Raw genomic sequence first — 22,944 nt, forward strand, 5'->3', positions numbered from 1 at the left:
AATAATTTAATGCAGAAAATGAATTCATAATTTGAATAAGAAAATTCTACTTAATTCTATTTGCATGTATTTTTTCCTTCTACAGTGAACGTCCAAGCGACTTCATTTTTGAACTTTTTTTTATAATAAACCTCATTCATGTCGAGCAACTCAGTATCTCACAACAAAATGTTTATTAAACATATATGATATAAGGAAACACATGCACAATATAACATGTTAAACTACATAAATAAACATGTTTCAAAAATGAAAAATTTTGGTGTAAGATGATTTTGTATTTTGTAAGGGAAAATATGACAGTTTGTCAGGGCATGGAGCCCTGGAGCACGATTGAGTCGAGGGGCTGCCGGCGCTAGGGTCTAGATGAGGTCGGGCCAAATTGGGGTTTCCACAAGAAAACTTCCGATTAAAAAAAATCCACTCTTCTCAAATATCTTTAAGAAAAAAAAGCCAAACAAAATAAGAAAAATCAATGTGAAAATAAATCGGAGTAATAAATGAAGGCTGGGCTGTAATTACATCAAAGGTACAGTGTGTTTTATTGGTCCACTAGATGTCGCTTTATTGTGCCCTGCAACCTGTTAGGAATTGATATTAACAATGTCAAGTCAAGTCCAAATTGTTCGAATTAGTTATCTGGCTCCATTAACCAAACACCACCTAACAATGCGCGCTCGTTTCTTTTGGGGAAAAGATTGACAAGAATATTTTCACACGGGGTCAGATTGAATTTCTTAAAGTATTTAACTAAGTGAATTAGTCGAATTAGTGTCGCTCGAGTCTCTGTCAAGCCCTCTCTCTCGATTCTCCCTCGATCTTCACAAGTTCTTCCGACCCACGTCTCTCCGCCAGCTGGTGTGCCGGCTCCTCCCATGGGCGGGCCAGAGAATCCCCACGTGGCCCCACCACCTCGGAAAAGAGCGTCCCGATGTCTGAAAAAACTCATAACAGCAGAGCGCTTATCAAAACAACTTCTCACAACAATGCCTGCCGTTCTGCGTCAGAGTTCTGTTATCAAAATTCCCCAGCCGAAACATTCCGAATTTGGATCAGCGTGACCTGTCATTGAACTTCAGCCTACCCGGTAAAAATCTTCATTGCACTTGATAAATGCAACCTGTATTCAATCGTATAACATCCCCCATAGTAAAATGTATAAAATTCTTCAAACCGTAAACCTGTGCTCAAAAGAAGACAAACTACACTATTCTTAAAGTGACCAAACCACAATTGCCGCCCCCACCCCCCCTTTTTTTTTTGCACATCTCCCTCCAGACCATTTTTTTGATTGGGTTTTTTTGCTCCCATATGAAACACTTGTTTCCATGATTACCAGTAGCAAGAGAAGCCTCCTGATCTGCAAAATATTGCTTCATAAATATCACTACAAAAATACTCCCACTGAAATATTACGACCGAAATACTACAAAGGTACTACAGGTATACTGCAAAATTGTACCATGCAAATACTACAACATATTACTGAAGAAATACTACAAAAACCATCAAAATAAGAGTACGATTAAACTATAAAAAAAACCTACAGAAATACGACAAATATAAAAATTCTATTATAAAAATACTACAAAAATACTATTGCAAAAAATACCGCAGAAATACTATGCTGCAATGCTAAGAATTTAATGGACTTTTTTTTTGGGTTTCTTTTTATTTTAATCTAGAATTTTTTATGATATTTAAGCCAATTGTGTCCATTATTGAAGAAAACATGTGTTTTAAAAATGCATTTTGTGGAGTTCTTGGATTGGCGGTGGTTGAACACCCCCAAAAACACGCTGGTTACGCCAATGTCATTGTTTTTAAGAACATTAGAGGTAGTACTCCTGGGGAGAAAACACAATAAAATCTTAAAAAGAAACAAATAAGAATGTTAGCATAAATTGTGAAAATATTTGCAAGTTAGCCACTGCAAGACACGTGGGGACATTCGCCATATTGGATGTGGCACACGTAAGATTTAACGACGAGTGTAACCCCAAAAAGAGACCTTGTTATGAATATGATAAACCATCAAAATAAAAAAAATACTCCACTTTTATTTCTTACATTGTACAAAGCTGTATATTTTAGCTTATCACATATAAAAATTTGATTAACTCTCCACTTTGTAATTTGTTCAAATTTAGCAGTTTTATAAAATACAGTACGTAGTAAGTAAAATTAAAGCCTTAAGTGGAAAAGTTGGTGTATTATTTGGCGCCTACCAATGGTAAAAAAAGTGACTGCAAATCATTAAACAAAATCAATGTTGATTAAAAATACAAAACAAAAAAATCATATACCCACGAACTTACATTTATTTAACACAACATGAGCTCTACCTAGCGGTAGCTGACACAATTGGCGAAAATGGATGAGTTTGGTCACTTTGAGTCTCCATCATTTGTATTTTACTTTGTGCTTTGTTGCATTCGTTTCTGGTTGCTCGACACAATACAGTGACATCTAGTGGTCGAAAAATACACACCGTCCTTTGAAGGAAATATCTCTGAGGCCTCAGGGCTAAAATAACAAGGAACAATTTTGTACTCCTAGTTTATAATGAATAGATCCAGTATTTATTTTTTTTAAAAGCATTAATTTTTGAGCAGAGAATGCATTAAAAAGAGATGTTTCAATCCAGGCTTGAACACACTTCAATTCTATAGCTTAGGAACAGGGTTGGGTAGGGTTACTTTAACTTGATTACTTTCCAATTACTATATGAATAAAATGATGACTCACAACACGTGGTAAGCTTTCTCTCCTGGCTTTGATCTCCGGCAAAACTAACTTAAAATGTGACAGAAACAAAATGAAAATCAATCCAAACAGCTTGCCAACATCATTTTTGCCGTTCCATGTGTTCCGTTACTCCCCAAGCCTGCACAAAATTTAGTAATTTTATTCATATTTTGTCTTTTATTAGCATATTTGGTATTGGAGTAATCCAAAAGTAATTGAAAGTAATCAAGATAAAGTAACCCTACCCAACCCTGCTTATGAATGACCTTTATTTCATGTCGACTGTGTCCGTTTATTGCAATATCCATTGCAGCCTGGTCATCCTGGAAGGGGGATGACCTCATGTGTGGCGCCTTCTGAGGTTTTCCTTGCCCTCGTGTAGGATTTAGATCAAGGGATGGTGTCATAATAGTCTGTAGTTTACAATAATCTGTGATCTGTGCAGCCCTTGAAGACTGTCCCTTCTCAAGGTTTCTTCATTTTCCTCATGTTGAGGTTTTTGAGTTTTTCCTTCTCCTCATGTAGGTTTTAGATCAGGGGATGATGTCATAATAGTCTGTAGTGTGCAATAGTCCGTGCAGCCTTTTGAGACTGTCCCTTCGCAAGGTTTCTTCATTCTCCTCATTCTGAGGTTTTCCTTGCCCTCATGTAGGATTTAGATCAGGGGATGTCATAACGTTAGTCCGTAGTCTCCAATAGTCTGATCTGTGCAGCCCTTTTGGACGTCTTGTGATTAAAAGCCACACCATATATATATTTTTTAGACTGTGTGAGATTTGATGAAATTTATGAAGTAGTAAGAATAATGCTAGCGTCTCGTATAAATAAACCACTTAAAGTCGGTCTCTCTCCCACAGTTACTTACGTTTGTTAAGGCTTATTTTGACTGTCATGTCATAAATGGTTTATAAACAAGGTGCATGCAAAGGTACTTTGTAAAAATATCACAAAATTCAGCAACCGAGGATCCTGACGTATTTTCGGCGCAGATGGTGCGGGGCGAAAGACGGGAGGAGGTGCTTGCGATCTCTACCGCCTACGCAATCAAATTGCTCTGGGTGCTGATCATACAGTTTTTTAGGTGGCTTTTCATCTTAGTGTCTCAATAATGAACTTAGATTGTTAAATGAGCTTCTGTATATAGGATTCCTAAGCAATGTACATCCAAAACTAGTTTTCTTTGAAATAAAATGAAATGGCATTGAAGAATTTTATACATTTGAATATAAAGGATTTTATACGATTGAATACAAGTTACATTTATTGAGTGCAATAAAGATTTTCACCGAGTAGGTTATTGTTCAATGACAGGTCACGCCGTTCCAAATGCAGAATATTTTGACAAGGGAATTCTGATAACAGGACTCTGACGGAGGACGGCAGGCGATGTTTGAGAACAAGGCCCTGATGAAGTAGAAACGCTCGGTGTTGTTTTGAGTTTTTCCAGACGTCGAAGCGAGGTGGTGGAGCCGTGGAGCCCGCGTGGGGCTTCCCTGGCACGCCCATGGGAGGAGCCGGCACACCATCTTGCAGAAAGACGTGGGCGGAGAGGAGAAGCGAGAGGACTTGAAAAAAAGGCTTGAAAGAGACTCGAGCGACACTAATTCAGCCATTTTTCGATGGAGTACTCAGTTAAATTGGTAATGAAATTAAATCTGCCCCCGTGTGAAAATGTCGGCCATTCTTGTCCATTTTTTCCATCAAGAAACAAGCGAGTAAATTTTTAGGTGAACGTAGGTTGTGTTTGGTTAATGGAGTCAGATAACTAATTCGAACAATTTGGTAAACGCTACATTTTAATATTTCATTCCTAACAGCGTGACACCTTGACTGTAGACTTAAGTTAATAATGTGCCCTATATCTACTAGACCAGGGGTGTCAAACTCATTTTAACTCGGGGGGCCAAACGATAGAGCAAACATTCTGTCGGGGGCCGGAGTAGGAGATTAAAGACAAAGAAAAAGAGAGATAAAGAAAGGGGTGGGGAAGGCGGGACAAAGAAAGAAAAAGAGAGAGAGGGGGAGAGCGTGAGAAACATAAGATAATAAGTCGTGAGAGAGGGGGAAAAGAAAGGGAGAGGAGGAAAGAAATCCAAAGAGAAATAGACAGAAAGAGAGAAAAGCGCGAAGGGTATGAAGAGAGAAAGATAAAAGAGAAAAAAGGAAGTTAGAGCAAAAGAGGTTGAGACAGACAGAGAGAGAGACAGAGACAGAGAGACAAAGAGACAGAGAGAGAGTGACAGACACAGAGAGAGAGACAGAGAGAGAGTGACAGACACAGAGAGAGAGAGAGAGAGAGAGAGAGAGAGAGAGAGAGAGAGAGAGAGAGAGAGAAATAAATACAAGTACAGTGTCTTTGTTGGAGGCACCTGGCTTTGGCAACACCAAGTTGACATATTTCAACCGGCAGCTTGTTTTTCTCTCGCGCTTCTCTGAGTGTTGTCTCGCGGGCCGGATTCAATCCCTTAGCGGGCCTGATCTGGCCCGCGGGCCGCCCGTTTGACACCAGTGTACTAGACAGTAACGCCAGTCCTCTCAGCGTCGGGTTCGGCTCCTCCGGCACTTCATTGGGCTTCGCTGATGCACATTCAAAACAAAGCGGAAAAACATTTGTACGGAATCTTTTTGGTACTCACGAAAAGAACCGTAGGTTCCCCGACCCCTGCTGTAAAATATACAAGAAAAAGACTGAATTATCAAAATAATTTATTTGCAGCTGTACAGAACTAAAACATGCAGAGTGGGCAACGCTGACTCACTGCATGAATCGGGTGGAATTGGAGCGGCATTCTTTTTACATGCGGTGCGCCCTTCACCCCATTAACTAGGTCATTCCTTTCATCTGTTACAAGAACTTTCCACGGCTTTACAATATTCTAGTTATAGCATGTGTATTATACAAACTCTCGGTTGACTGAGAGGAACCCAAAGTTGTCTGATTTCCTAAAGAATTCATCAAGCAGAGCGTTGTCCCCTAATTTTTCTCTTCCACTTAAAAGTTGTGCTCATAACCAGACACGATTCCCACCATTAACAGACGTGCCATGACATTTATGTACAAGCGTTGAACTTCACGGAGCGATTTTCTGTACCGACCCGTCAAAATCGACTTTGGGGAAAAACACACACACACAGAGCCTGAATAATCACCTTGGGTCTGAAAACTAAAAACTCGTTTTGCTCAAGTTTCTCGTATTCGTACATATTGGGAAAAAAAATGTGAGGTAACAGCAGTGTTGCCTTCTGGAGTGGATTCTAGTCCGACGATATCATTTATTCCTTCATCTTGTGTTTTTGCTGTCGAACGTTTAAAAAAAAAAAAATATCAAAAACGGGTTTTCGAACCTTTTGAGTTTGGGGGACGAACTGAGAAAAACTATATGGTAGTCCGGATAAGTAATCCATCAATTTTGTTGTAAGATTCCGAGATTAGAGCTGCAGTTTAGTGAGAAAGGGGGGAAAAAATTGATTTGTACTATTTAGCATTTTATTCTGGAAAAGACAAAAGCGCATGAAAAAAATACCTTGATGAAAGGTATAGGTGTCATGTCATACATATGAATAGATATATCTTGATATATCTATAAATTGATATATATAGATATATATAGAGATATATCTCCATATAGATACATCTATATAATTAGATTTTTTTGAATATTCTGAGTACTCACAAAGTCTGAGCCCCAGTTTGAGACCCCTGCCATTAAAAAACAAATCAATCTACTGCAAAAAAAAACAAAAAGAAACAACAACATCCAAGAGTTTGGACTAGCGACGAGTGGGATGTACAGTTATAAACATATTTGGTGGGAAAACAAACGCCCCCTCCATCCGAGTCGTTTCCTGATAAGGGGAAAAAGAAAAGCTCTTCTTCTGTTGTTTGAAGTTCATCGGACGTTTGCTTGACATGGAATCACAACGGTCAAATCTACGAGGAACGGGCCGACTCCACCCTCATCCATCCGTACGCTCGCTGCTAAAGTTTTGAGTCGTGTTCTTCGTCACCATTCGACTTAAGACGAAAAAGGCCTTGGCTTCCTCCTACCTCTCTTCACTTTCAGACGGTTACCGGGAGAAGGAGCGGTAGGATGACGAGGGGATTGTCGTGGAAAGAAGGAAGGAGGCACTTTTCCCCACCGGCTGGCTATCATGTATCCGGGAGCTGGTTGATGTCCGTCAAGTTGGTGTCGTTGAGAATCAGTCGGATGCGTTCCAAGGAGTCCGCCTGTCGTATCCGCTCCAGCTGCACCTGTTGAGGAAACACCGGGCACCTGATCTGAAACCCACGTCATGGCCAGGAAAAACTCAAAAGCTCAATATGAGGAAAATAAAAATAATAATATCCTTCCTGGATGACCATTACATTGGGTAATAATTCACCAAACATAGTCAAAATACCCCTCCCCCCTAACACACACAATAATTATAAGGAATTCTTGGGAGAATTTCAAGGGAGTTTTCACTGGCTTAATAGACAATGAAAATGTCACTCACCAGGGAAAAGAGAGGTTAACAAAAGCTTTTTATTTAGTTTGTAGTATTTATTAGTATTTTGCGGTTGAGTGAAATATGATCTTATTTTGGAAAAGTTTTTTCTTGAAGGAGATCAGAAATTGCGCTTGCAATAACTCCCTTGAGCTTAACATTGCTAGAGAGATGTCACAATTACATACCTGTCAACAGTGTTCTCGTTTGCCGGTGTCCCTGCATCCTAGACGCATTATTTTTGCTCGGGACGCATCGTTTCAAATCAACGTGCGTCCCCGGGACGCAACTTTTTTTACACCAAATTGTCATTATCATTTTTAACCAAGTTTTACCGCGCTCCAAACTTTTCGTCAGGCAGATCCGGCAGATGTTGTTTTGGTCTCGGGGTTCGAGTTTTAGTCTGCACACCGATCTACATTTCAAGTTGTGTAGTGAAAGTCCGTTTCTTTTTAGAGAACCGGCTTTTTCGGCTCAACTCATTTAAGAGAGCCGGCTCTCAAACGGCTCATTTGCTTTGATGCATTATATTACGAATGATGATGTATAAAGAAGTTAAGAAAAAAAGGAAGTATAAAAGGAGAAAATGAAAAAAAGTTTGTGGTGATCCCTTTTAACCAGTATATTACCAACAATAACTCAATGCAGAAAATGAATTCATTATTTGAATAAGAAAATGTATTATTCTACTCAATCATATTTGTATGTATTTTTTCCTTCAGTGAACGTCCAAGCGACTTCATTTTTGAACTTTTTTTTTATAATAAACCTCATTCATGTCAAGCAACTCGGTATCTCACAACAAAATGTTCATTAACAATATATATGATATAAGGAAACACATGTACAATATAACATGTTAAACTACATAAATAAACATGTTTGAAAAAAAAAAAAAAAAAGATGTTTTTGTATTTTGTGAGGGAAAATACAACAGTTCGTAAGGGCATGGAGCACACTAAATTTTGGGGAGCCATAGATCTCTGTTGGGACCCATACATTTTTGAACATGCGAGTCCCCGGGACCCATCACTTTTCACAGCTAAAATGAACACTGCCGTCAACCTCCACAGCTCCATGCCCGTACAACTGGCGTATTTTCCCGTACAAAATAATCGTACACCATATATTATTTTTTTTCCCGGAATGATGCATGATGGGAAATCCCCAGGCGGCAGGCGCATGCGCACAGTAGCATCAAACCGCTCGCTTCGTTTGCGACGAAAAAAAACGATACAGAGATAGAGGCTACCGCGTCGAACTCGTTTGATTGATTTGCCGTTTCGTAATAGTCGGTGTATACCGGATGGTACCCATAATTGACAAATTTGCAATTTTCCGCACAGATTTTCTTGTACGTCGTACACGTCTTAAAATGCATAATAAACGTACTTTGTACGGCAAAAACGTACAGCTTGACAGGTATGCAATTAGAGGTAAAATCATGGGCCCGGACACTAATTTTGGCCATTAAATTTCATTCAAGTAGTCGGGCCGGACCAGGCTTTCTCCCGCTGATGTTCTTCAAAAAACTTTATCCGCTCGTTATTTGTTTTAGGTTTCTTTTCCTTTGTTGAGGATCTCCACAGCATGCTCGCTATCCTGACGACAATGGAAGGGTGATTTTTGCCGTTGTCGGTAACAGCAAATGTCAGGTTTTCCAGGTCGCCAGGGTAGTATGCATGCTGCACACTTTAGCTCCATGCTTTTTCGTTGTTGGACACTGTTAAAATCACCTTTTCTCCCCACAAATAAAATTCGGGTTTTTGTCGGGCTCGGTCGCTCAAATCAAGTTCATCTGTCAGGTTCGGGCTTCTATAACCGCAGCCCGGGTCGGCTTGGATTTTTGAGGTCCATCTTAGCTCCAATTCAGTGGCTAAATAGACAATGAAAGTGTAACCCACGTGAAAAAGGGGGTTAACTAAAGATTATAATTTGTATTTTGCATTTGAGTGAAATATCTTATTTTGGAAACTGGAAGTTTTATTTTGTAGGAGATCGGAAATTGCGCTTGCGATAACTCACACGGGCTTAACAATGATCGAGAAATATCAAAATCCTCACATCTCCATGAGCAGTGTTGGGAATAACAGCGTTATAAATAACAGCGTTACGTAACGGTGCAATTTTTTCCAGTCACGGTGTCTTTTAACTCATTATTTTTTTCCGCCGTTACTGTTGGGCTCTTAAACTCCACCCGGGGGAGTAAAAGACCACATAAAACCCCACCCCCACATTTGCATATTTTTATGACAGTGTGTATTTTATGTAGCACTATTCAAATACTCTATATCAACACGTTATGTTGGGTATTTATGTATTCAAGTCATGTTTATTTGCCCTTAATCACAAGAGTCTCAAAGGGCTGCACAGATCAAAGACTATTGCAAACTATTATTACAGACTACAGTAATCCCTCGATTATCGCGGTTAATGGGGACCAAAACCACCCGCCAAAAGTGAAAATCCACAAAGTAGCGACGCCCCTTCAAAAATGCTTAAAAAAAAAAATCTCATTATCTCATCTCATTAGCTGCACCGCTTATCCTCAGTAGGGTCGCGGGGGTGCTGGAGCCCATCCCAGCAGTGGGCAGAGGACATATATTTTTTCATTTTTAAAATTTTTAAAATTTTATTATTATTATTATTAAGACCCGGTTAATGGGGACCAAAACCACCTGCGAAAAGTGAAAATCTGCGTAACGACGCCCCTTCAAAAATGCTTAATTTTTTTATTTTTTATTTTATTTTATTATTTTTTTTTTAGACCTGCTCTGAACCCGCGAACGTTGGACCGCGAAGTAGCGAGGTCCCACTGTATTATGACACATTATTTTTCTTTTCTTTTATTATTATTTTATTTTCAACACAAGGATACTGCTGGAAATGTGAATTTCCCTACGGGGATGAATAAAGTATCTAGCTATCTACCGACGGTCAAAAGCGCTGCGTCGCTTAACATTAAAATTTAAGCATTTTCAAGGATTTCAAGCACCCGTACAAACCCTGATTTTAGGTGCTGGAAAGACTTCAATAAGTCAAGACATTTGGTAGAAATTGAGTTGACACATGTGTGCACAGAATTTGAAAACAAACACACAAAAAGAGAAGGAAATCAGCTTGTTTTTCAGATATTTAGGATTCATAATAACATTTGAATAGGTCCACCTCATAGTCAGTGGTTACCTGAAGTGTCTGCGAAAGCTTGACGAAATCCTTCTGGACCTGCTCGCTGACATCCAGCTCTGTTTGTAAGCGCTGTGCTTTGTCTTTCTCCTCAAACACCTGACATTCTAGTGCATTCTATAAACACACAAACACACCACGCAAAGAATGGACGTTACACTAAATGAGAGTGCATCGTATGAGCCAACCAAACTCCAAATCAAATTCTACAGAGGGCTGCCAGGCTGAAGGTCTACTTATCTTCTTAACTTAGCACTTTACTGCATACTTCAGTGCACCATAAGGAGCTTTGTGGCTTTAAACAACAGTGAATGATATGCTGATGAGGATTCTTTATTATTTACCAAGAAAGAGGGTGTAATACAGAGGTCTCAAAGTCAATTGAAATGGGGGCCGCCGAAGCTAGGTTTCAGGTGAGGTTGGGCCAAAATGGGCTTTTCCACAAAAACATTCCACAGTTCCTAAAGGGGTAGTGTTTTATGTTTGTCCACTAGATGTCACTCTCATGTGTAGTCCAAGGAAGACTACAAACTACGGAGAGAGAAAGTGAGCAAAAAGCAGCCTTATTCTTCTTATTCTTTTTACCCAGTTTTTTTCAAGAATAAAGAATAGGGAAAAAGAAAAAAAAGAGGAAAAAAGGAAAACGGGAATGAAAAGAAAAGTAGGGGTAACAGCAAAAAAAGGAAAAATGGTCTTATTTTTTTTTTTTCATTCTTTCTCTATTCTTTTTTTTTGTCCTTTTTTTCTTTCTCATTCATCTTCTTTTCAAATGTAATAAGGTGTGTTTTGGTCAATTGGATTCTCCATATTTTGTCTTCTTCTTTAACCTTCATATCGAGGCGTGGGCCGAGTTTGAGACCCCCTGGTGTTATACATCCAGCGAGAGCATGGCATGAAAGTGTACAGTATGCTCCTGCAATGCATCAAATAGGATTGTATTTTTGTGTTTAGGAACCTTAGCCGTGTTGAGCTCCTTCAGCTTGTGTTCCAAACCCGTCCTCAAGGCCTGGATGCTTTCCAGTGTCTCCGTCTTTTGGGATAAACTGCTCCGCAACTGCTCACACAGATGTCCAGCACAACATGGAAGGCAGGCGGATTTAGAGTTTAAAAAAAAGGTCCTGAGAAATGGTTCCACTTTTAAGACAGTACACGATTTCATCTACATACTCCAATATTCACAGAATTAATTTGCATAATAACTGCAACGTATTTTCCACTACTGGTATTGCACTTTAGAATATTAGTAGCACAACAAGTGTTCATTTTACCTCTGAAAAGTGATGGGTCCCAGGGACTCGCATGCTCAAAAATCTATGGGGCCCAACAGAGATCTATGGCTCCCCAAAATTTTGTGTTATCCAGGTTGAAATTGTAAATCGGCGACAAATATATAAATAAATATATAAATCTATAAATTCGTTAAGTTTTAATCATCACAGTTTATTGGTAATACAAATCAGTTATCACTTCAAGATTTTTCAGTTCACAACAATATTGTACATTATACAAAATATTATTGCTGAAATAATTATATTAATCTATATTTTCATTCAGTTTTAATCATCACAGTTAATTGGTAACTCAAAGCAGTTATCACTTCAGATTTTTCAGTTCATATATTCTTCGTGGTTTGCTGTCCCGCCGTAGTTGTAATGCCTTCTCAAGGTCCAATCCATTATCCTCCTCCTCATAGCGTAACCAGGAATATAATTTAGTCCATTTGGGCAGAAAAGTCTTTTTCTTGCTAGTATTCTTTTGTTTATTTTCTTTCGGCGAATCGTTCGCTTCAAAACACGTGTTTTCCTTGCCTTCGCGGTTTTCTGAAGAATTTCTCCGCCGTTTTTTCATGCCGGAATTATTGCCGTTGGTACCACTTTCTGTGTTATGTTTCCACTTATTACCGACACTGAAGAAATGACCAATTTTTTGTTGATTTGCACCTAGTACCAACTGTTTTTTCGGAGGCATACTTCTCTTTCACTCGACAACCACCAAAACAATGACGTCATCTCGAAACAACGAGATCTCGTTTGCCGAGATCGGCGCGAGACCAAAACAACAATGGCGGATCTGCCAGACGAAAAGTTTGGAGTGCGGTAAATCTTTGTTAAAAAAAAAAAAAAAAAAGGTAATCGGGTAATAATGACAATTTGGTGTCAAAAACGTTGCGTCCCGGGGACACACGTTGATTTGACCCGATGCGTCCCCAGCAAAAATGATGCAGGGACACGGGCAAACCAGAACACTGCAACAACTACCGGTACTCGTTCCTAGTGAGCAATCGTCTACAACTGTGTGCTACACATAAGCAAAATAATACACAAGGATGAAGTACTTTTAGCCTTCACCTAAAGCTTCAGTAGTTGTACCAGTAGTAAGTATATGGTCATTAAACTGGATGTCTAGAATACAGTAGAAGCTGAAATAGCTATCAATTAATTTAAATATTTAATAATAAACCTAACCTTCTCCTTCTCCGCCTTTATCCGCTCTAGCTCAGTCTTCACATTGGAGAGGGAAGCTGTTAGGAAGAGACACCATGTCAGAATCGCAGGAATTTAAAAAACAAACTAAGTAAAATAATGACTCATCCTGATCTCAACAAGCTGATGTGATTTATACCAAAATTGTCTTCTCTCAAGAGTGGCACCGTTCTTAAATTAAAATACAAGGTCAGTCTCCAAAACAGATAAAAAAAATAAACTGAGTTTGTACACCTTTTCTGATGTGCTTTTCATGCACTTTTAAAGCCAAGCTTCCCATTTTTCCAGTACCTTCAAGGGAAGAAATCCAGTGCTGATCAAAATAGTGTTTTTTGTTGGCTTTGATAACCAAAATGAGGTCATTATTTCGCTGCTAGCACATCGTGCTTATTTGAGATGTAACCTTATACGATCTTTCGTGTCGATGGGCTGCTATAAACTGACATGAATTCTGTCCATTTTTTTCCATGTTACACTTGTTCACAAAGACGAAAAGGGATCTATAGGAGTCATTGAAATCATTACAAAAGACCAAAAAGAATATGTACTGCATGCATAAAAACAGAATAATTAGGACAAATTTGGACTCATTTTAAGGATATTGACAGCTCCGAAGCAGAGTGCAATCTTTCATTCGACTGCTGATCTTTTGCTTTTTGTTTTACTCTATATTGTTTGTGTGTTGTCAGAGGATCCATGTCTGAATTGGTAAAAATAGAATTCTAAACAGCTAATTGTTTTGCATTTTGTCATTTTCTTATAGCACTGAAAAGGTAATATATTTTATCGTTTTGCATTTTCAAGCAGTTTGTGTTGTTGTTCGACTTTAAATCGGTTCAGAGTGTGAAAATGTAAAATGGTTTTGTAATTTACTCTATTTTGTAGATCTGTGAATATTTAAATGTATTTGTTACGTGTTTTGCAGGGATCCCTTGCAACAAGTATAAAATTATTCATTATTAAATAATTTGGTGCATCATGTTTTATTATTGTTGATATTAAATCATTAAAAACAAAGAACATCTGAGGAGCAGTTTGGGAGCCGAAAGTGAGCTGTGCCAAAAGAGCCGGTTATCTAAATAGAGCTGTCCTCTTTAATGCGACCAGTAGGGGGTGAAGATGCTTCACATGACAACGCCATAACGACAAGCCACCAGAGCAGGCATGTCGGCCTCCTTATCACGCACTTAAAAAAAAAAAAAATTCATTTAAAAGTGTGGTCTATCGAGTCAGACTTCCAGGCAACACGGCAATGGAAATATTTATAAGCCTTTTCAAGCACTTCACCCGAAATTCAAGCATCTCCTTGACCCTCGAAAACGCAACATTCAAATTTAAGCATTTTCAAAGGTTTCAAGCACCCGTACAAACCCTGAACCAACTTAAATATATTTGTATTGAAAGGAACATTTCACTTGACCAAGAAAATCCTTGGCGTTGTCGCCTAGCAACGAAAAAATGGTGCGGTGTAATAGTCTCACCAAGTTCCTCCTTGCAGCCCTCGATTTCCATCTGCAGAGTATCCTCCAGGTTCTCCTTTAGGCACTGCTCTGCTTGGATCTGCTCCTTGAGGAAAAGGATTTCCGCCTTTAGCTTCTCCTCTACGTGTTCGGCAGAGGTCCGCAGCGCCACCGTGTCCTCGCGCAACTGCAGCACTGTTGATTGGAGTTCCTGAACTCACCATGACAAAAAAAGCTTGAGCATATCTGGGAAACATTTCTTGAATGGATACAGCAGAAGTAGATTTGGCATTGTAGTTCATTTGTCCCATATTTCTTTATATTTATACAGAAGAGCTTGACCGATTAATCCGCACCTAAATTTGGGAATTGGACAGATATCGCGATACCGGCATTTTTATTAAGCGGGCCGACTAAATATTTTTCAAAGTGGGTTATTAAGCCTCAGATGCAGCCAAGCCTCACTCTCCCTTTCTTAGAATGGTACTAATGTCTATGTTCTTGCACATGTCGACTGCACTACGTCTACTGCTCACCTTGCACAATGTCTGACCATTTCCTTTTTTCTGCACTATGTTGTCTATGTTTGCACCAATGCATATGCTGACTATTTTTTGCACTATGATGACTTTGCACCAAATGCAATATTGCACAACCCTTACGATACCAACGGTATCACGACAACACTGTATGTAACATCCCACATGCCGACATTTCTTGTGTAAATACCATGTAAATTATAACTATAGCCTTATCTCCCTTGTTTTATAACCTTATCTTCTCTGTTCCTTTATCTTCTTGGCTCATACCTCACTGTGAATGTGTAAAACTGGAGTGTCATGCCCAATTTCGTTGTCACAATATGTTAACCCATTTTGTAACAATGACAATAAAGGTATATTCTATTCTATTCTATTCTATTCTGCTCCTTTCTCTCCTTGCACACAACCCAACCTGCGCCTTCTGATTGGGTAAGCGACAGGGGGCGGAACCACTGACGCAGGAAGAATAACGTTACAGCAGCAACTCGTTCTGACATGCCTCTGATCAAGACCGCCGATGACATCGAGATTTTCAAAAGTCTGTGGTAGAAAAGTGTGTTTGTGATAAAGAGATGGCGTAAAAAGTGTAGCTAACATTCAAGTGGAGACTGATAGATAAGCTCTTCTTATAACATTAGCTTGTCAATTGAGAGTGTATGTTTGTTATTGAGAGAGAGCATTCAAAGCACGCTAAAGTAAATGGCTGAGTGATTAGCTGTTACCATAACATGAGTTGGTCAGTCTCTAAATCAGAAGTCCCCACACTTTTCAATTTGCGAACTTCGTTAAAATTGATACTTTTTTTAATGTTCTTTAAGTCATGTTGGTCCTTATGACTTTTTCATTTATTTATTGTACCTTTACTAATTTAAATCCCTACACTGCTAGTTTTGGATTAGTCATGTTAGATGTATTAAAACTCAAATGTATTTAAAGTCAAGGGTTTCAGAGAGCTATTTAAGTTTAATTTGAATTTATAAGAAATATTCTGGGCAGCATGGTGACGCAGTGGTTAGCGCGTGTGCGGCATAGTTCTGAGGTCGTAAGATCAAACCTCCTGTGTGGAGTCTGCATGTTCTTCCCGTGCTTGCGTGGGCACTCCAGTTTCCTCCCACATTCCAAAAAAACCCATGCAGGTTAATTGGCCGGACCAAATTGTCCCTAAGTGTGAATAAGCGAGTGAATGTCTCTGTGTGCCCTGTGATTGGCTGGCAACCAGTTGAGGGTGTCCCCTGCCCACTGCCCGAAGATAACTGGGATGGGCTCCAGCACCCCCGCGACCCTACTGAGGATAAGCGGTGCAGATAATGTTTCTTTTTGCATTATTTAAAAAAATCTTACGCCAATTTTTAAGCTTTTACAGCCAATGAATATCGACTCGAAAATCTGTTATCGGCCCCCCTCTTAATATTGGGTATCGGCCCTGAAAAACGCAAATAGGGAACCTTTTGGTTGGAGATGGAACGGGATGCCCAGAAATATTCTGTTGAAATCGCGTTGAACGAACACCGTCGACAACCTCCGCTTTTAGTAGCAGTTTCACGTTGCTATTAATGGTTGCCTTAGCAACAAGACATGGTAACGGACAAAGCTATGTCCATAAAATCCAAAATATTGAAGAAAGTGTGTAGGCAGATTGAAACGATATGAACAAATATTTAGCCGGTTGTTTTTCGCTGATTCATATGAAAGCAGAGGCTAAACGCTACGACTGCAACCGACGATTACTTTCATAATTGATGAATTGGTCGATGACTTTTTCGCTGAATCGATGAATCAGATTTCTTGAAGACATTTTTAATTTTCTCCTCTTTTTTTATTATAATAAAAAGTGTTTGCCAATTGACTTGACAATCAACAAAAATACCGTATTTTCCGCACTATAGGGCGCACCGGGTTATAGGGCGCACCCCCCAAAAATAGTTTTTGGTCCTATATCTTCCATAGATAAGGCGCACCGGATTATAAGGCGCTACAATGGGAACGTCGACAAAACAGTCAGATAGTTCAGTCCAACTTTTTACCCTCTTAACATTCCCAAATCTTGCAAAGAAGCAAATACGTGTCGCAGACACGTGCGGATGCGGTGTCCGTACGACGTCACTCAAATGCATCGTTTCAAATATAATTTGGAACGTTAAAGTCTTGGGATTCAAGAAATGCCAACCATTCCTTAGTTTCTATTTTCTTTTTCGCTCGCAACTTTACTGTGCATATGACAATAAACACTTGGAATTGAGTTTAATTTAAAAATAGACATTCCATTCCATCCATTATCTGCACCGCTTATCACAGAAACATCGAGTTCAGTCTGAAACAAGATACAGGGAAAATATATAGCCGGAGTAGCTCACCGAAGTCATTGTGTTCATAATAATGTGCAGCCGTGGTCCTCTTATATCCGTGAGTTTAGTAAATCCAGGAGAATAAAATATTTACAAATACAGAATAGTAAAAAAATGCTTTCTGTCAAACCACGTGCTATACGCATTCATCTTTTTCGGCCAATTGCAGGCTTTGTTTTGCCGCTTCAGCCAATGCCAGCCTGTAAATGATAAAAAGGATCCGCCCCTTGACCTCCGAATAACTTTAGCCAATAGTGATCGATTCAACTGATGATTGACACATCTTTTTCGGCCAATTGCAGGCTTTGTTTTACAGTTTAAGCCAATGCCAGCCTGTAAATGATAAAAAGAATCCGCCCCTTGACCTCCGAATAACTTTAGCCAATAGTGATCGATTCAAATGATGATTGACACATTGGTTAGCCAATGAAACGCCGGGAAATAAATCCCAGCATACACCGCGGACTACTTGGCGTTCGGGGGAAAATCTAGTTGGCGGCTGCAAGTTAGTTGCAAGACTTTGCGACTTAATATTGATCCATAAATAAGGCGCACTGTATTATGGCGCATGGTCAGCTTTTGAAAAAAATTAAGACTTTTAGGTGCGCCTTATAGTGCGGAAAATACGGTACATACAAAAAAATGCTATACAACTGCAAATACGAGAGGTACTCTTTTTCCTACCGCCCTATCCAAAGATCATATTATCGTAAAAGATTTCAAGCCTGCAGCTTATGCAATGATGCGGCCAATGGATGCATTTTTACTAACAGCCGCCAGGGGGCGCATGAGCAGTAAAGGTAAGGTGGAATCTATGTGTCGAGGAAGACGCAAGTTGAATTCAACTTCGAATATATAATAAAACTAGCAAGGACAGACCCTCATCATGGAAAAGGTATCAATGCAAAGGGGAGCGCTAACTAGCATATTGGGAATCATTTTATGGGTAAACTGAAATAACGTGGACAAACCAAACCATTACAAGAAGCGACGTCCAACGATGTAGACACGCAGCATTTTTTTTTTTTTAAATCTGTGGAAATTATGGTGTGTTTTGGAATAAATATTTGACACGGTTGGATTCTATGATTTGTCCTGGATGTAACAAAGCCATTTTCGCGGACATTCAAAGAAGTTGAAAACGGCCAGGGGATGTACCGGTGAGCAATGTTCCCTCTAAGCTGCGCGTGTGCGCAATCGCGCACTGCCCGCACATTCTCAGCGCACAAGAAAATCTAGCCAGCTCACAAAAATCAGGGCTCGAAATTGCTAATCAGAAGCGAATTAAGTCAAAGTTACAGCGCATGAAGGTCAAAATACACGGGTTCCCCTAACGCTAAGTTCTAAATGCGGTATTTTGAAGTCAAGGTCGAAGTAGAACGAAGTTGAGTTAAGTCACTAGAGTTTTTCGAGAACCGGCTTCTTCGGCTCGGCTCACTAAAAAGAACCGGCACTTTCGGGTCCCAAACGGCTCTTCAGGTTGTTTTTGCTTCTTTCATCCCTACACGACCAAATATGATGTAAAATTGTGCACAAAATAACTTAAAGGAAGGGGGGAAATAGAACAAAAAAGAAAAAAATACCAAAATGAAAAAGCAGTGAAAAGCGGTGGAAAAAAAACATCAGGAAGAGAAAAAAGAAGGAAAACATTTTTAAAAAGCCAGAAAAAAAGAAAAGTAAAAAAGTAAATAGAGAACAAATAGAAAAAAAGTAAAGCTTGGAAAAAATAAAAACAATGAGATTTTTTTTAAAGGAATTTAAAAAATAGAAAAAAAAACAGGGAAAAAGAAAAAGTTTGTGTTGCATTCAAATAATTTCCAATTATACCAAGTCAATCTTGTTGCCGACATTGTACTTCCACTGAAAATGTGATTAAATACAGTTCTGTGTCGTGCAACCGACTCAATAAGCCCCCAAAAATGTTAGTATAATGCGACAAAAGATACCACGAAAAAAAAAAGAAATGGAAATCTTGTGAAAAAATTGTAAAAACAAATGACGTTTGTAGACCGTACAACCTTTGCAATAATACATGATTCAATTCCTTCAAAAGTGAAAAATAATTTTGCATTGCCAGAAACTCAGCAAAATGTAACGTGATGTCAGGTTTTGGACATGTTTGATAATGACTTAGTTGCCACAGTTGGGATTGCCGTTGCTCACTGTTGTTTCAAGCGTTGCTCTCTGACTTTGTGTGAACGCTCAGACCCGTGGAAAATTACAGGGAACATTGCCGGTGAGTCACCTAAGCTTTAACGTTTTGGGGTATCTTGTTTCAGACTGATAGTGATGTTTCTCTGATGAGTATAATTTAAAACGGTCCTCATATCTTGAAACAAAAGAGTTTGCACTTTCCAATCATATGCGGCATGACCGATTTAAGTGACCGGTGACATCGTACAGACACGTTTTTGTTCATCAAAAGTTATTGCCCCAGACTTCTGCACTTCTTTAGTTCATTTTGTGATGCGACGTTTATTGCAACACGATTGAAACGAAATATGCTCGACAAGAAAATCCAAAATAGACATACCGGCACCGTTTCGGGCATAACGAAGCCGTCCTGTCGCAGCAGCTCCGAGTGCAGTCGGTGTTTTCCCTGCAGGCTCTCGTTGTCCCGCTGGAGTCGGCTCAGCTCGTCCGCCACTCGCTCCCTCGACTGAGCCAGCGCGACCTCCGAAGCGAAAAAAGAGACGAGATTAGGGGGGCTCTCGGGGCTCCTCGCCGTCACTGACATTCACCATCTGCCCTTGAGTGCTCCTCTTAGCTTCACTGAAGGCCTCCTGAAGCGTGACCAGCAACGTTTCAGACTCCTTGACTCGTTGTATGAGGGCGGACACCTGGCAAAGGAAACCATTTTAATGTTACTTCAGGCAAAATATGAGAAGGAACGTGCCAAATATCCCACCCGCCTTGCTTTGTGAGCAGCAGAAATATTCGTTGACCGGGATTCATGGCTAAATTCAAGCACTTTTATGGCCAACGTCTCATTTTTCCAGTACCTCAAAGGAAGGAGGTCGACTTTGAAGGCTAATACAAAGTCACTATTTCATACGTGTCAATGTCAACCTGTGCGTTTTTGCCGTAAAAAGTACGTTTATTATGGATTTTAAGACGTGTACGACGTACAAGAAAATCTGTACGGAAAAATGCAAATTTGTCAATTATGGGTACCATCCGGTATACACAGACTATCACGAAACGGCAAATCAATCAAGTCAAACAAGTTCGCCGCGGTAGCCTCTATCTTGGTATCGTTTTTTCCGTTGCAAACGAAGCGAACGGTTTGATGCTACTGTGCGCATGCTGCCTGGGGATTTCCCATCATGCATCATTCCGTGGTAGTTGTGTAGTAAAAGGAAGTCCGTCTCTTTTTAGAGAACCGGCTTTTTCGGCTCAACTCATTAAAGAGAGCCGGCTCTCCAACGGCTCACTTGCTTTAAAGCATTAAATTACGAATTATAATGTTGTATTAAAAAAAAAAAGTTAAGAAAAAAAGGAGGTATAAAAGTGAGAAAATGAAAAAAGACAGGTTTGTGGTTATCCCTTTATTCAGTATATTACCAACAATAATTTAGTGCAGAAAACGAATTCATAATTTGAATAAGAAAATTCTACTGAATTCTATTTGCATGTATTTTTTCCTTCTACAGTGAACATCCAAGCGACTTCATTTTTGAACCTCTTTTATAATAAATTCATGTCGAACAACTCAGTATCTCACAACAAAATGTCAATTAACAATATATATGATATAACGAAACACATGTACAACATAACATGTTAAACGACATAAATAAACAGGTTTGAAAAAAAAATGGTGTAAGATTATTTTGTATTTTGTAAGGGAAAATACGACAGTTTGTAAGGGCATGGAGCTCTGGAGCGCGACAGGTATCCTATTTTGAGTTCCTTACTATTAACTATTTGTTTCAATGGGCTGCGATAAACTGACATGACTTCTGCTTAACAATACACGCGCAGCTTGGCTACGTCACACTTGTTTGCAAACATGGAAAGGGCTCAATGGGTGTTTCATAATAACGGAGTGAAATACAGAAGAGCAAAATAGAAAAAGTACTATATGTATAAAAAGAAGAAAAAGGAGCCAAATTTGGACTCATTCAAATGCTATCGATTGCTCCGAATTGACTGCTGATCTTTTGCCTTCGTTTTACTTATTTGAATTTATATTCTTTTGTCTTTTTCTGAGAATCTGTTTCTAAACTGGTTAAAACGGAATTATAAATAGTTGTTTTTTTTGCATTTCAATGTTTATTTATAGCACCGAAGAGTTAATATTTGTCATTTTTATTTCGTTTTGTATTTTCACAAATGTTTTGATGTTGTTCGACTTAAATCTGTTCAATGTGTTAAAGGTCAAATTTTTTGGTATTTTACAATTTTTTGTAGACCTGTGAATATTTAAATTTAGATTTCATGTGTTTCAGAGATCCCTGCAAAACATACAAAATGAGTATTTAATATATTTTTTGTTGCATTGTTTTATTATTATTGATAAAATTAAAAAAAATAATTTGAGGAGCCGTTTGGAAACAGAAAGTCGGGGCTCTTCTCGGTAAGCCGAGGCCGAAGAGTCGGTTTTCTAAATTGAGCTGTCCTCTTGGGTGCGACCAGTAGGGGGCAGTGACGCTTCACATGACAACGGCATCGTGACAAGCGAGTCATTCTCCTGCACTTTTTCTAAATGTATTTATTGCGTGGACTTTAGAGTCAGACTGCCTGAAACAATGGCAACAATTTCAAGCATTTTCAAGCACTTCACCCAAAACTCAAGCATTTTCTTGACCTTGAAAACACTACGTTAAAATTCAAGCGTTTCGAGCACCCGTACGCACCCCGATCGATCTACCTTAGTGGCGGTTTCCTCATTCCCCGACTTGACGGAGTCTTCGAGACTTTGTTTCTCGGCCATGCTTCTCTCCAAGTGGTCGTTGGCCTGACGCAGCATGGCCTGCAGTTTTTTCATCTGCGGTTTGAGTGGAAAAACGCTTTCGTCAGCGCGGCGCGTTTCAAATCGGTACGTTTAAAAGTCGACGAGCGGGAGACCTGATCTCGAGTGTCGGCTTCGTGGATTTGGATGGCCTGAAGCTGCTTCTCGTAGTTGGAGCACATGTCGCAGCGACGACCGAGCTTCTTGCCTGCGTTCTTTACCTAAGGTGGGAAAAAAAATGACATGAAAACACGCTCACAATATGAGGTACAAGTGCAGTTTGTTTTAGGCAGGAATACAAAAGTGCGGCGGGCAGCACGGCGGCGCAGTGGTTAGCGCTTGTGCGGCACAGTTCATGTCATGGGAACCTGTCGTGGGTTCAAATCCAGCTCCAGACTTTCTGTGCGGAGTTTGTATGTTCTCCCCGTGCTTGCGTGGGTTTCCTCCGGGCACTCCGGTTTCCTCCCACATTCCAAAGACATGCATTTCAGGTGAATTGGCCGGTCCAAATTGTCCCTAGGTGTGACTGAGCGAGTGAGTTGTCTGTCCCCGTGTGCCCTGCGATTGGCTGGCAACCAGTTCAGGGTGTCCCCTGCCCACTGCCCGATGATTGCTGGGATGGGCTCCAGCCCCCCGTGACCCTACTGAGGATAAGCGGTACGGCTAATGAGATGAGATGAGATGAGACAAAAGTGCGGCCTTCTGGTCTTCCATACCTGTCGCGCTCCAGGCCCTTAC

At 39.7% G+C, this 22,944-nt stretch overlaps 1 protein-coding gene across 1 annotated transcript in view; it reads right to left on the reverse strand.

Moving 5' to 3' along the window:
- Positions 1 to 5,235: 5,235 nt before the first annotated feature.
- rabep1 (rabaptin, RAB GTPase binding effector protein 1) overlaps positions 5,236 to 22,944 on the reverse strand; it is a 34,730-nt gene continuing 17,021 nt past the window's right edge. The window contains exons 9-17 of the mRNA XM_088321449.1: positions 22,323 to 22,427; positions 22,126 to 22,242; positions 19,994 to 20,092; positions 19,786 to 19,926; positions 14,387 to 14,576; positions 12,888 to 12,943; positions 11,378 to 11,476; positions 10,423 to 10,539; positions 5,236 to 7,000 (exon numbers count right to left, since the gene is read on the reverse strand). Coding sequence (XP_088177575.1) covers positions 6,899 to 7,000; positions 10,423 to 10,539; positions 11,378 to 11,476; positions 12,888 to 12,943; positions 14,387 to 14,576; positions 19,786 to 19,926; positions 19,994 to 20,092; positions 22,126 to 22,242; positions 22,323 to 22,427 — 1,026 coding nt within the window. The 3' untranslated portion in view covers positions 5,236 to 6,898. The remainder of the gene's footprint in view (positions 7,001 to 10,422; positions 10,540 to 11,377; positions 11,477 to 12,887; positions 12,944 to 14,386; positions 14,577 to 19,785; positions 19,927 to 19,993; positions 20,093 to 22,125; positions 22,243 to 22,322; positions 22,428 to 22,944) is intronic.

This window comes from Urocampus carinirostris, chromosome 17 (assembly GCF_059441175.1).
Source record: "Urocampus carinirostris isolate Australia breed hairy pipefish chromosome 17, RoL_Ucar_1.0, whole genome shotgun sequence".
NCBI lineage: Eukaryota > Metazoa > Chordata > Actinopteri > Syngnathiformes > Syngnathidae > Urocampus > Urocampus carinirostris.